The sequence below is a fragment of the Salvelinus sp. IW2-2015 genome, unplaced genomic scaffold (genome assembly GCF_002910315.2).
Source record: "Salvelinus sp. IW2-2015 unplaced genomic scaffold, ASM291031v2 Un_scaffold495, whole genome shotgun sequence".
NCBI classification, from domain to species: domain Eukaryota; kingdom Metazoa; phylum Chordata; class Actinopteri; order Salmoniformes; family Salmonidae; genus Salvelinus; species Salvelinus sp. IW2-2015.
In genome coordinates, this window is record NW_019942562.1 from 580,042 (window position 1) to 595,338 (window position 15,297).

The 15,297-nt window shown below is 43.9% G+C and overlaps 1 protein-coding gene across 1 annotated transcript in view; it reads left to right on the plus strand.

Annotated features, from left to right (window-relative positions):
• Positions 1 to 227: 227 nt before the first annotated feature.
• The window catches only part of LOC112068388 (electrogenic aspartate/glutamate antiporter SLC25A13, mitochondrial), a 74,855-nt gene continuing 59,785 nt past the window's right edge, over positions 228 to 15,297 (plus strand). Inside the window, 5 exon segments of the mRNA XM_070438128.1 lie at positions 228 to 235; positions 711 to 826; positions 3,118 to 3,257; positions 11,016 to 11,034; positions 11,037 to 11,161. Of these exon segments, the coding sequence (XP_070294229.1) occupies positions 228 to 235; positions 711 to 826; positions 3,118 to 3,257; positions 11,016 to 11,034; positions 11,037 to 11,161 (408 nt within the window).

The window sequence follows — 15,297 nt, forward strand, 5'->3', positions numbered from 1 at the left end:
AACAGAGTTCTTTCAAAACCTTTTTTAATGTTTTTATTTTCCTACAGTCATACTCATTGGATTTAGGACATTTCACTCAGCTGAGAAGTGGCCTACTTGAATTAAGATTGACATATATTGATCTGTCGATTGGTTTTGTCACCCAGTAAAGCCCAGTGTTATACATTGAAACTTGTATAGTTCTCCTTTTAATGATTACACTATACGTGCTGTAAAATGTGTCAAGTATGAACAAGTACAAACTACTACGTTTGTATCCGTCCTCTGCTTTTTCATTGTGGAACAGGACATTATCTGTAGACCTTTAGAGGATATCCTAACATTCACCTGTCTGTCTGTCTGTCTGTCTGTCTGTCTGTCTGTCTGTCTGTCTGTCTGTCTGTCTGTCTCTCTCTATATCTATATCTCTCTATTATCTCTCTATATCTCTCTATATCTCTCCTATACTCTTCTAATCTCTCTCTATCTATCTATCTATCTATCTATCTATCTATCTATCTATCTATCTATCTATCTATCTATCTATCTATCTATCTATCTATTATCTATCTATCTATCTATCTATCTATCTATCTATCTATCTATCTTATCTATCTATCTATCTATCTATCTATTCTATCTATCTATCTCTCTCTATCTCTCTCTCTCTCTCTCTCTCTCTCTATCTATTCTCTCCTCTATATCTATCTATCTATCTATCTCTCCATCAGGTTGATCTCCTTCCAGGAATTTGTGGCCTTTGAGTCGGTCCTCTGTGCTCCAGATGCGCTCTACGTGGTTGCCTTCCTGCTGTTCGACAAGACGGGCAAAGGAGCAGCCACCTACGGTACGTAACGTTCCCTTTGATTTGATTGACAGCTCTATTTCCAACCCCCAGGTTTGATTTGTAACCACTGAAGTACAAAACAATGTGGACACTTATAGCTAGGATATTCATATTGAAGTGAAGGAAGAATTCTTAAAGCTGTTCTCAAGTACATAAGCTATTTTATTTACTGAAAGTACATTTCATTGTACATTTTTCTATTTTGTTATTTTGGAAGAGGTAAAAAGACATCACTTTTACTCAACCCCAAAAATGACCTAAAAAATAATATTGTCACATATAACCATCAGAATCAATGACAGTAACCTTAGCCCCTATGAAGGTGACAGTGTAAGCACCCCTATGGAGATGACAGGATGACAGATATTGGTTTTGGAGGGGTGGAGGGGGAGAAGACATCTGTCGGAGAGAAGGGGAGTGTGTTTGTGATTGGGACCATTACCTAGAAGGCTCCAAGCCCAGAGGTGAGAAGAGGAGACATTTGTACGTGATTCACATTTCCCTAATTGATTTAAACAACCTTAATTTTGCCTTCTGTAGGTGTGCCAAATTAGCACATTAGGACTGATTTGAAATGCGGCGCACATATCTTGGGCACAAACAGAGAGAAAGAAAATTCCGTTCTAATTGTTGGTAGTCGGCAGGGAGTAAGATCATTGTGGTTGATTATGTATGCACATATGTAAATGTTCATATTTAAAAGGAGCAATTATACTATTTATCAGTGACGTAGTGTATCTGGTTTGGTAATTAAAAGCTCTGTTGTTTTTCTGCCTTCTGAAAGGTTAATGAATATAGCCTACGCTACCGTGGATACGCTAGGAGATGCAACAAGAAGTGGAAAATTGCATGAAAAACAATACGCTGCTGTTTATCGCTCACGTTCAGCTACCATTTCACCGAAAGCAAATAACTTGTGATTGAGATTATGGTCTTGTCAAAGTCGCTTTATTGTGATCCATTACATGATTTTATCTCTTTCTTAAATTTTTCATTAGATGAAATGGCCTTCTCCATCTCAACCAAAATAACAAGTCACTCCTTTATAACGTATTGAAAGCATGAATTGCTGTGGCTTAGCTGCATTAAAGACAGTTTGTTTTTCCACCTCATAAATGGGTTTTTGTTGTAMATTTTTATTACATTTTTGTACGTTGTTTTCTTGTTTGTTAATAACCTGTGTAATTCCTATTAAGTGATCGCGGAAAAACAGATATTTTTACATGAAGGGATGAATGCACTGTTAATTTTAAGTGTTTTATAAAAAAGTAAATCCATAATTTCGTGGAATAGACTTAATTAAACTGTGACATGCAACACACATTAAAACGGGATTGTACTTCAGCCAAAGAGACCAAAAAAGAGAAGAATAAAAGGTTGCCTGAGTGTTGACAGGTCCATAAAGGCTGATAATATAAACGGTAGGTCTGGAATAGGGAATGGCACTGCAGTGTTACACTGCCCAGTAAATGCAGCATTTTTATTGCCTCATTAAAGTGTAAAACCTGCTGGAGCTGTCTTGTTCCGAAAGGTATGGCCTGATCTGGCTGGGGAAAAAATCTCACTCCTATTTCTCTGGTCTGCGTCCCAAATGACATAACTATTCCCTAAATCGTGCACTACTATCGATCAAAAGTATTTATGGAATAGGGTGCAATTTGGTACGGATCCCCTCTCATTTCTCTTTAAGTTATTCATTCACTGATACATGCTAGAAGGTATGAAACACGTTTTTTGTTTAGTGGTGTAATAAAAAATAGKCTTCTTTCTGACTATCTGTTGTTTTGGTTACTCTGATGAGGCTGTAATCATTTGGGCTGGTGTTCAATGTCTCCCACCTACATTACCTCTACTGAATGAGACTCTTACAGAATTAGAAAAGCGTATAATCACATAGCTTTGCATATTTTATAGCTACGGTAGCCCTACAGTACTGTCTAATGGTTCCGTCAGATGTCAATCCATCATCGTTGTTTAGACCTATGGTTTTATAGACCTATGGTTTTAGGGACCTGTAACTTTCGGAATTATCAACACATACTTTTCTAATATGAAATCTATAAAAAAGAAACTGGTCAATGATGATAATTTCCACAATTTGATAGAAAATAATAGCACATTTCTTCCTGACATAATACACAACATTGTCTCCCATGTCTGCAAGTAACCGAGTCTTGTGAAGCAATGCTACTGCTAACCAGCCATCTACAATAGTCTGTTTGTCAACAGGGTCAGAATAAAAAGGGGACTGATTTCATTAAAGGTGCTCGTCTTGTCTGGTCTCTCCTCAGAGGACGTGAAGCAGGTCTTCAGCCAGACCACCAACCATCAGCACATCCCCTTTAACTGGGATTCTGAGTTCATGCGGCTGCACTTTGGCATGGAGAGGACCAAGCACCTCAGCTATGGAGAGTTCACCCAGTTCCTCCTGGTGGGTTGATATTCTCCATATCACCTTGCACTCACATAGTGACTGTCTCTCTCTCTCTCTCTCTCTCTCTCTCTCTCTCTCTCTCTCTCTCTCTCTCTCTCCTGTCTGAGTAAATGTCTTGCTCTTTTTTGTCCATATCAATGTGTCTTTCTGTCAGTTAGTTTGTCCTTTACCTCCTCTCTCCCTTTGTGTCTGACTCTGTCTATCTGTCGAGTTCTTTTCATTTTGCCTTCAGACCCTGTATACCCATTAATGAAACCCCATCAGTCTGTGTTAGATCTTTACTCTTACCTGCTTGTCTGTATTCACACTGTGTGTGATGCCCATGGTGTGTGTGTGTGTGTGTCTGTATTCACACTGTGTGTGATGACCATGGTGTGTGTGTGTCTGTATTCACACTGTGTGTGATGCACATGGTGTGTGTGTGTCTGTATTCACACTGTGTATGATGACCATGGTGTGTGTGTGTCTGTATTCACACTGTGTGTGATGACCATGGTGTGTGTGTGTGTGTGTGTCTGTATTCAGACTGTGTGTTAAAAGCTGTGGGGTGTGTCTGTATTCAGTGTACTATTTGATGCCCATCCAGCCTCGGCCTGACACACACATACTTGGGTTCCTCTACTTGGTCCTGTTTCCTCAACACAGCTCATCATATTGTCCTGATTCTACTTGGTCCTGTTTCCCCAACACAGCTCGATCATATTGTCCTGATTCTACTTGGTCTGTTTCCCAACACAGCTCATCATATTGTCCTGATTCTACTTGGTCCTGTTTCCCCAACACAGCTCATCATATTGTCCTGATTGTACTTGGTCCTGTTTTCCCCAACACAGCTCATACATATTGTCTGATTGCTACTTGTCGCTGTTTCCCAACACAGCTCGCCATATTGTCCTGATTCTCCTTGGTCCTGTTTCCTCAACACAGCTCACATCATATTGTCCTGACTTCTACTTGGTCCTGTTTCCCCAACACAGCTCGCCATAATTTGTCCTGATCTTACTTGGTCCTGTTTCCTCACACAGCTCATCATTTGTCCTGATTGTACTTGGTCCTGTTTCCCCAACACAGCTCTAATATTGTCCTGATTCTACTTGGTCTGTTTCCAACACAGCTCTCAATATTGTCCTGATTCTACTTGGTCCTGTTTTCCCCAACACAGCTCATCATATTGTCCTGATTCTACTTGGTCTGTTTCCCAACACAGCTATCATATTGTCTGATTCTACTTGGTCCTGTTTCCCAACACAGCTCATCATATTGTCCTGATTTACTTGGTCCTGTTTCCCCAACAAGCTCATCATATTGTCCTGATTCTACTTGGTCTGTTTCCCAACACAGCTCCTAATATTGTCTGATTCTACTTGGTCCTGTTTCCAACAAGCTCATCATAACTTGTCCTGATTCTACTTGTCCTGTTTTCCCAACACAGCTCCTACATATTGTCCTGATTCTACTTGGTCCTGTTTCCCCACACAGCTCAATATTGTCTGATTCTACTTGGTCCTGTTTCCCCGCCAACACAAGCTCGATCGATATTGTCTGATTCTACTTGTCGTGTTTTCCCCAACACAGCTCATCATATTGTCCTGATTGTTACTTCGGTCCTGTTTCCCCAACACAGGCTCTACATATTGTCCTGATTCCACGTTTGGTCCTGTTTCCTTTTCAACACAGCTCCCATATTGTCTGATTCTACTTGGTCCTGTTTCCCCAACACAGCTCATGCATATTGTCTGATTGTACTTGGTCCTGTTTCCCCAACACAGCTCAGCCATAATTGTCCGTGATTGTACTTGGTCCTGTTTCCCAACACAGCTCATCATATTGTCCTGGATTGTACTTGTCTGTTTCCCAACACAGCTCATCATATTGTCCTGATTTACTTGTCCTGTTTCCCCAACACAGCTCATCATATTGTCCTGATTCTACTTGGTCCTTTTCCCCAACACAGCTCATCATATTGTCTGATTCTACTTGGTCCTGTTTCCCAACACAGCTCATCATATTGTCCTGATTCTACTTGGTCCTGTTTCCCCAACACAGCTCCATATTGTCCTGATTGTACTTGGTCCTGTTTCCCCAAAACAGCTCATCATATTGTCCTGATTTACTTGGTCCTGTTTCCAACACAGCTCATTCATATTGTCCTGATTTATTGGTCCTGTTTCCCCAACACAGCTCATCATTTGTCCTGATTTCTACTTGGTCCTGTTTCCCCAACACAGCTCTATTATTGTCCTGATTCTACTTGGTCCTGTTTCCCAACACAGCTCATCATATTGTCCTGATTCACTTGTCCTGTTTCCCCAAACAGCTCCATATTGTCCTGATTCACTTGTCCTGTTTCCCAACACAGCTCATCATATTTCCTGATTCTACTTGGTCCTGTTCCCCAACACAGCTCATCATATTGTCCTGATTGTACTTGGTCCTGTTTCCCCAACACAGCTTCATCATATTTCCTGATTTACTTGGTCCTGTTTCCCCAACACAGCCATCATATTGAGTCTTCCCTGATTCTACTTGGTCCTGTTTCCCCAACACAGCTCATCATATTGTCCTGATTCTACTTGGTCCTGTTTCCCCAACACAGCTCGCCATATTGTCCTGATTAGGCATGAATGAAACACTGAGGTTATACTTTAGACCACGCTGGCATTTGTTTCCCATTACAGTTAAGTGACGTAACCACCAATATAAACCCACTCCACCTATACACCCTTCTATCGAAAACAGGTAGACCTGTTCTCTTCCATAAAGAATAGTATCAGCCGTGCTGTTGCTGCCGCATTCCTTTTGTATTTGTGGTGTGCTAGCCATTTTCCAATATGATGTCTAGACGTGAAATCAGGGGAGAGGGAGAGTGGAGGAGAGGGAGAGTGGAGGAGAGGGCCTTGCCAAGTTTGCATCTACACTCACTATATCTGAATGAGCTTTCTATGTTACACTTAACTTGGACCAGATGGGTTACACTGTGAAGAACACACTGATATTGTGTGTGCGTGCGTGCGTGCGTGTGTGCGGCGTGTGTGCGTGCGTGCGTGTGTGCGGCGTGCGTGCGTGCGTGTGTGCGTGCATGTGTGTGTTGCAGCCAGTTACATTAGGGAAATATTTTGCATTCAGGGCTTTCACAGTTCGACTCCAGTGGTTTCCAATACTTCATACCAGGAGTACAGCAGTAATGCTCATAGCTCAACTATGAAATACACATTTCCTATTTCACTCACTTCATTTAGTCAGTTTGCCCCAATTTCATAGCTATTGATTCATGTCATAATAACTGAGTCAGAAAAGTCATTTTTTCTGTGGTTCTTATTTAATTCAGGGGCTGTGATTTAAGTGTTTTCCCAGTAGTAGAAGAGAAAATGGTTGTTATAAATCCACTTAGACCTGAGTGAAGACCTTTACTGTTATTTTAAGTTATTCAGTTATTTTAATTAACTACTATTTGAAAATACTATMATTTCTATTCCCCCTTGTAATGTGAATGATGATACAGATTTAAGCTGTGTATCTCACAGTTAAGCGCAGTAAATTTGTAATAATACATATTTTTATTATACAACAAATATACTGTTTATTAGGTACAGTTTATTAGGTACACCTATCTAGTAGTGGTTTGAACCCCCCTTTGCCTCCAGAACAGCTTGATTTCTTCGGGCATGGAAACGTTGCTCAATTGGTATCAAAGGACCTAACCTGTGCCAGGAAAACATTCCCCACACTCAGTCAACTTACCTGGTTAAATAAGGGTTAATTAAAAATTACACCACCGCCACCAGTATGTACTGTTGACACCTGGCAGGATTACGCCAAATCCTGATTCAACAGGAACTGGGATGCATCGGACCAGGCGATCACGTGCCCACTGGGGCCGCTTCTTCTTGTCTTTAGAGTGGTACCTGGTGTGGTCGTCTGCTGCAATAGCCCGTCTGTAACAAGGACTGAGGAGTTGTGCATTGCGAGATGCCGTTCTGCACACAACTGTAGCTTGCACGATTTTTGTCATTTTTGTTTGACCTCTCATCGACAAGCTGTTTTTGTTTGACCTCTCATCGACAAGCTGTTTTTGCCCACAGGACTTTGTTTTTTTGTTTGTCGCTCCATTCTCTGTAATCCCTAGACACTGTTGTGTGTGAAAAGCCCAGAAGGCCGTCCGTTTCTGAGATACTGGAACCGGCGCGCCCGGCACCAGCGATCATACCACTGCACCACGCTCAAAGTCCCTTAGGTCACTCGTTTTGCCCATTTTAACATTCAAGCGAACAGTAACTGAATGCCTCGATGCCTGTCTGCCTGCTTTATAGAGCAAGCCACGGCCACGTGACTCATTGTCTGTAGGAGCAAACCATTTTCGTGAATGGGGTGGTGTACCTAATAAACGGTGTACTGTATATACTGAGGTTTATTTTCAGTGGTTTCCTCAATGGGGTTACTCATCCTTATACATTGTGTTTACTTGCATAATCATCCATAATGATGACGAGCCAGATGCACACAAAATGGGATTATCCCGGAAAAACGTTTGCTCTGCAAATTTCTCGCCAATTACTGTCTCGATGGATGCCAGAGATTCTCCAAAATTACATGATTTGCATTTCAAATGGCACCCTATTCCCTATATAGTGCAGTACTTTTGTCCAGGGCCCATAGGGTACTGGTCAAAAGTAGTGAACTATGTAGGGTATAGAGTGCGATTTGGGATGCAACCATTATTTTTTTTCCCACTAGCAGGGTTTTTTCAGGATCAGAAAGGAGTTTAGGTGGTGGACTTGGCAGGGGCAATGGGCACAGTCGGCCAGTCAGCCGAATTTTAGAGGCCCCATCTTGGCTGTGTAGAGAAATTTGTAAATTTTTAAGCTTAGAGAAATTATTGCTGTTTTGAAGCTAATTTCCTGCAATTCTACACATTTTTACATGGAGGTGAGAGAAAATGTTTCTATTTTAAAGCTAATTTCATGCGATTCTACATGTTCTGCCATGGAGCTGAGAGAACATTTAACAGTATTAAAGCACATTTTTTCAATTCTACACGTTGCCATGGCTAATGCTGTGTTCCTATGCTCAAACAATAATACAATCAATACTGCTAAATTCATTGTTTTGGGAATTTTGGCACCAATATACAGTATAGGTCTGTGGCTGGCACACTGAACATGGATGGAGGGCATTAATGTGACCTTGTTAAGATATGTCTGAGCTTTTGAAAGCTACAGTCTATGATCTGGGGTTGTGTTTTCAATGGTAATTTCAATGCTTGATATTCACCAATTTAGCTGGGAAAATAACAGAATCCCAGACTGTAGCTTTAAGGGTCAGTAATGACTTTAATCTGGTGTGTGTTGATCGGAACCACTGGGAACAGTTAGAGGGAATCTGTACAGTATTTCTCCTGCAGGTATTCCATTGTTTAAAGACCTTAAACAGCAGGAAAGACGCCAAGGCCTCGTATTGAAACCCAAAACAGAAGTGGCTCGTCAAATGTTTTTTATTCCGTCCAGTCCAGGGACAATTAAAGTGTAAATGCTGTGGCGGTCTGTGTATTGGTCGTCAGAGGCTAAACTCTCCTCCTGAAATGAAAACCATGTCTCTAAAACACTCACAGTTACAATAAAACTGTAAACTGACTAGATTCTGGGCCGCAATTGTTCTGTTGTTCCATGTGGTTGTGGCAGTCCAGGCAGCTCCTAACTCTGCTCAGTGTTGTCCAGCCTATATAGCTCAGGGATATTTTTCCCTTTACACACACGCTTTTATTTTCTCTTTTTGTCTTCCTTTCTCTCTTGTTTTGACTATACTGCTCGTGACTCTCAGTTATTTTTTCATTCGCTGTTTTATCTGTGGTAGTTTCTTTCCACCCTCACATGTTTATTGGTTTGGACCTATTCATCGCAAGGTTCAAAAACCAACTGAAAAGAGTCTTGGAAATGTCCCATTCCCAAATGATTTGTTTATTTGCGATATGTTCCTCTGTATGGTTTCCATTTTGGACCTCCTCAGTACATTTACTATAACCTCCCCTAATGATGACTCTCCTAACTGATCGTTATATGGCAGTAGGTCGCTGACGAGCTCCTATGCAGAATCATAAGTGTTTGTTCCTGACACCCTGCTCTCACAGAAACCTGGTTTGCAGATCACACCTCTTTTGGGAGAAATGTCTCTACTTATTCTCCCCTTTGTATTCAGCTTTATGTAGGTGTCAATCTCCTGAAACTGTTTTCTAGGGTTATTGAGCGTAGCCTGGGGCCTGTTATGTTATCAAAAATGTTAGTCACTCAGACTTAGACACAGGAGTTCTTATGACAAGGAATGGTAGGGAGGAAGTAGAGTTTTATAGTCAAAATCCATATAAAAATAATATTCAATAACATCTCTAATTTACTCAAAGTCAGTAAGTAGCCTATTGGTATTCAAGTTTTACAGTTGTTTGAATTGTGGTATTTTCAGTATGAACCCAGAGGAAGCGGTATTGTTTACAGGGTGTCTCACCAGACGTGTGGTCACAGGTACAGTAGTGATAATGGCTTTTAATTTCAAAGCCCCACTGGAGTCTTCCCATGAGCCTGTCTGTTGTCTCTACGGTCCACAGAGGAGGAAGCTGCTGTGCTGTGTGTGTGTGAGCAGTTAGGTGATTAGCCAGTCTGCATGTGTATCCCCTGGAGTGCCTTAATGGGGGATTTGGACTGGTGAGAGAAACACAAGCGACGCCCCACTGCAGCAACGTGAGGAGAAGGAGAGGACAGAGGAGAGGAGAGAGGAGAAGGAGAGGACAGAGGAGAGGAGAGAGGAGGAGGAGGAGAGGAGAAAGGATAGGAGAGGGGAGGAGGAGAGAGCAAATTACTGCAGCTCCGCCAAATGCTGGTTCCCTGTAACTGAGAGGGAAAATGGCGTCAGGGGGCTCATCAACGGCAATCCTGCTTCTCCGAGAAGTGTGTGTGTGTGTGTGTGTTTTGTAGGTACAACCTCATCTGAAGTCAATTAAATGTTTAAGAGGACACACCATTTTTGCACCAACATGTCTAACATCACTTCACAAGAAATTATTTACCGGTTTTAACCGAACAGCGAATTCTCTGTTTGTGTCCGTGTGTTTGTTGCTCTATGTTTCATGAACAAGAGATCTCTGTATGATTTTAAAAGTATCTAGTGATTAAAAGTATCTATGTGATTTAAAGGTATCTATGTGATTTTTAAAGGGTATCCTAGTGATTTAAAGGTATCTATGTGATTTAAAGGGTATCTAATGTTGATTTTAAGGTATCTTAGAAAAAAGGTGCCATCATAGAACCTAAAGGGTTCTTCATCTGTCCCCATAGGAAAAAGGTGCCATCTAGAACCCTAAAAGGTTCTTATCTGTCCCCATAAGGAGAACCCTTTGAAGAAACCTGTTGGTTCAAAGTCAAAAGTAGAACCCTTTTGGTTCAAGAAAACCGTTCTTGGCTCCATATAGAACCATTTCACAGAAGGTTCTACATGAACCCAAAATGGTTCTATTGGAACTTTGAAAAGGTTTTACTTGGAACCAAGGTTCAAGGTTAGGGTTTACAATTATGTTAATAGTTAGGGTCAGATTAAGATTCGTTTTTGAGTAGGGTAGAGTACGGGTTAGGTTTAGGAAATAGGATTTTGAATGGACTGAATTGTGTTCGCCCACAAGGTTAGCTGTAGACTCGTGTGGTGCGCGTCCGCTGCGTTGTATTCTGTCTTACTGTGTTGTTAATCTGTGTGTGATCCTCTGTCTCCTCCCAGGAGATGCAGCTGGAACATGCCGGCAGGCCTTTGTTCAGAGGGACAAGGCCCACAGCGGCTCCATCTCCGCCCTGGACTTCAGGGACATCATGGTCACCATCCGGCCCCACATGCTCACACCCTTTGTGGAGGAGAGCCTGGTGGCGGTGGGTCTGGCTCTCTGGTTCTCCTCCCTCTCTCCCTCTATCCCTCATCCTTCTCGCTCTCTTCCTCTRTAATTCTCCCTTTCCTTCCCCTAACGTGTCATTAAAGCCTTTTACTGCAGTGGGCTAAATCAGGGTCACACAGTCTTTCTCCGTAGTCTTAAACAAATCTACTTAAAACAAAAGTATCCACCTCACACACATGGTTATGGGCTTAAAAAAGAAGACACCTGTACCATGTCAGATATAGAGTTGAAMTGTATTCCAGTCTGCATCCCAATATGACACTTTATAAATGTCACAGAAGACTGAACTATAACAAAACTGTTTGACATAGAAACACCGGATTTTCAACATAAAAAAAAAGAAAAGTTTATTAATTATGTAATTATGAAAAATATGAATAACATTCCACTCATGAGGCCACTAGGTCATTTGACTGCAGGAAGGGCTCCCTCAAACCTCTCTGGCATCAAACCATGCGGTTAAATGTCTCTCCCTTTACACGCGCGCACCACGCACACACACACAGCTGTTTTGCTGTCCTCTCTTTTTCTCTCTCTGTGTGTGATAGAAAAAATGAACACAAGTATGGTATGTTTGTGTGAGTGAGTATGTACAGTATGTCTCATGTCACATGTTTGTTTGTGTCTCTGTCTGTTTTCCTCGTGTGTGTGTGTGTGTGTCTTTAGAATGTGTGTGTGTCTCCCTCCACGTCTAGCCCATTATATAAACACCTTGTGAACTCTGTCATTTCTCCCACATTGTTTACCTCATAAACCAGCCATCTCAGGGTCCATGTTAGTAAACACACACTCACTGCCATTACAGCAGACACATTTAAGACAAGGCTGTGTGTGGAACCAAGCCTACACACATTTACACACACTCTCCCTCTAATCTCTCTCACACTGAAAAATGATAAATAGAATGCTCAGTTTTCCCAAATATTTTATTTTCTCTCCCGTTGTGTCCCTGTACATGGCTAGGGTGTAGAGTTCGTGGCCAGGGCACAGTAATATGATGTTTCAGTGAACAGCAGAGGCTGCTTGGTTTTTGGATGTTAGATAMATTTATATTTTTGTCAGGAGAGGAGAAGCTTCAACCCCTTCTGCAGATGGCTTCTCTCCCTCACTGCTAGCTGTGTTGGGCACACTGCTGTGTCTGTAAAGCAAACAGCGCCATCTAGTGAAACGGATGGTTTCCAGTGTTTTCTCCCCACCCCCACAATCTAGAACAGTACAAGATGAATATCCGCAATATTTCACCCATGCTACTTTATGTACTTTAAACAGACTTAAATGGAGAGACATAATTCCTGTGACAGTGAAAGAGTTGTGTTGGGAGGACAGTGTGCAGTGAAAGAGTTGTGTTGGGAGGACAGTGTGCAGTGAAAGAGTTGTGTTGGGAGGACAGTGTGAGGACAGTGTGCAAGTTTCATTACACACTCTTGAGTCCTATTTTAAGGTTAAACTCTATTAACATCTTTTCTGCTCCATGCCCCCATCCCACCCATCCCACCATCTCCATCCCACCATCCCTCCTCCAACCATCCCATCCCACCGCATCTCGCTCCATCCCACCCAGTCCCACCCCATCCCGACCATACTCCATGCCCCATCACTCCGAACCATCACACCATTCCTCCATTCCCACCATCCCTGCATACTCCATCCCACCATCCCTCCAGACCACCATCCCTCCATACCACCATTACCCAACCATACCTCCATCCCACCATCCCTCCATCCACACCATCCCTTCATCCCACCATCCCTCCACATCCACCAATCCCCCATCCCCACCATCACCGCCATCCCATCATCCCTCCATCCCACCATACCTCCAGCCACACCATACCTCCATCCCACCATCCCTCCATCCCACCATCCCTCCATTCCCACCATCCCACCATTCCTCCATCCCACCATCCTGGCTTTACCTCCATCACCCCATCCACTCCAGCCACCCATTCCCTTTCATCCACCCATCCCTTCCAATCCGTCCATCTCATCCCTACCATGCCCCCATCCATCCTCCATCCCCCATCCCCCTCCCATCCATCCCCCATCCCTCCATTCCCACCATCCCGCCTCCATCCCTCCATCCCACCATCCCCACCATCCCTCCATCCCACCATTACCACCACTCCCTTCCATCCCACCATCCCACCAATCCCTCCATCCCATCCATCCCACCATCCCTCCATCCTCCATCCCACCATTCCTCCATCACCCACCATCCCTCCATACCCACCATCCCTCCATTCCCGACTCCCTCCATCCTCGCATCCACCTCCCATCCCACCCATCCCACCACTCCCTCCATCCCAACCATCCCTCCCATCCCACCACTCACACCATCCTCCATCCCCACCATCCCTCCATGTCCCTCGCATCCCCACCATCCCTCCATCCCACCATCCCTCCATCCCCTCCATCCCCATCCACCCATCCTCCATCCTACCATCCCCCATCCCCATCCCACCATCCTCCATCCCACCATTGAATGGGAATGTCACTTTGTGTGTGTTTCGGTGACTCTCTCCCCTCCGCCCTCCTCTCTCTCTCTCTCTCTTTCTCTCTCCCAGGTGGCCGGGGGCAGTACATCTCAACCGGTCAGTTTCTCCTACTTTAACGCGCTTCAACTCTCTCCTCAACAACATGGATCTCATTAGGAGATCTACACCACACTGGCTGGGAGCAGTAGAGATCCTGGAAGTCACTAAGGTGTGGCACACATACGCAACCACGTGCATGATGCACACACACCACACACACACACGACACACCACACACACACACCACCACAACACACACACACACACACACACACACACAACACACATGTATACACACACACACAAACACACACATACGTGTGGTTGTGTGTTGTTGTGTTTTTCTTTGTTTGTTTTTCTTCTTTCCACTCCCTACCCCACCGTCCTCCTCCGTCCTCCTCCTTGTCTACATTGATTGGCCCTGCTGGAATGAGTCACCAACAGACACATGGGCTGTTTACCCAAGAATGCTCCAGCAGCAGTGGCGGGCCTCTCACTGGGCCTGATCCTGTGACACATCCTCCTTGGCTCTGGCTAGGAGTTGCCCCTGAGGCACAGATCTAGGATCACGCTACCCTGCCCAATTCTACCCTTAACCATTAAGGTGAATGCCAGTACAGGTAGGACCAAACTAACAGTTTGTTTCACACATTACACAAATAGCAGAGAGAAAGGATAAACCATACACAATGTGTAATGATTTGACATTGAGAATGACAGCTTACATGTATTAAGTCAGAATTATTTGAATAATTAGCGCAACACGTCCCCCTCAACATCAACCCCCCACCCCCTCAGAGGCCAGGTTGTTGTAATTGTACCAATGTCTCTGTAGGCTAGGTTTCTCTCTCTCCTCTCTCTCATCTCCTCTCTCTCTCTCTCTTCTCTCTACTCTCTCTCTGCTTCTCTCTCTCTCTCTCTCTCTCTCTCTCTCTTCTCTCTCTCTCCTTCTCTCTCTCTCTTCCTCTCTCTCTCTCTCTCCTCTCCTCTCCTCTCTCTCTCTCTCTCTCTCTCTATCTCTCTCTCTCTCTCTCTCTCCTCTCTCTCTCTCTCTCTCTCTCTCTCTCTCTCTCTCTCTCGCTCTCTCGTCTCGTCTCTCTCCTCTTCTCTCTCTCTCTCCTCTCTCCTCTCTCTCTCTCTCTCTCTCTCTCTCCTCTCTCTCTCTCCGCTTCTTCTCTCGTCTCTGCTCTCTCTCTCCTCTCTCTCTCTCTCTCCTCTCTCTCCTCCTCTCTCTCTCTCTGTCTCTCTTCTCTTCTCTCTCTCTCTCTCTCTCTCCTCTCAGGCTGAAGCAGGGCTGAGATAGTCAAGTCCACCACATGCTCTGGGCGTTCTGGGTATGTGAGTGTCATTCTATCGGCCTTCTCGGCGGTGGGGCCTGGGCCTGATGGTTTCCCTATGGCTGGTTCCACCAATGGTGTGCGCGCTGGCTAGTTGGCTTTGTGGTGCCCCTAGCCAGCCCCCCCGCCCCCAAGCCACCAGTACATTAGCCCTATCTGCGACCTCGGTCTGTGCGTCAAAGCTCCACGTCGTCCATTCTATCTCTCTCTCTCTTCTCTCTCTCTCGTCTCTGTCTCGTTGG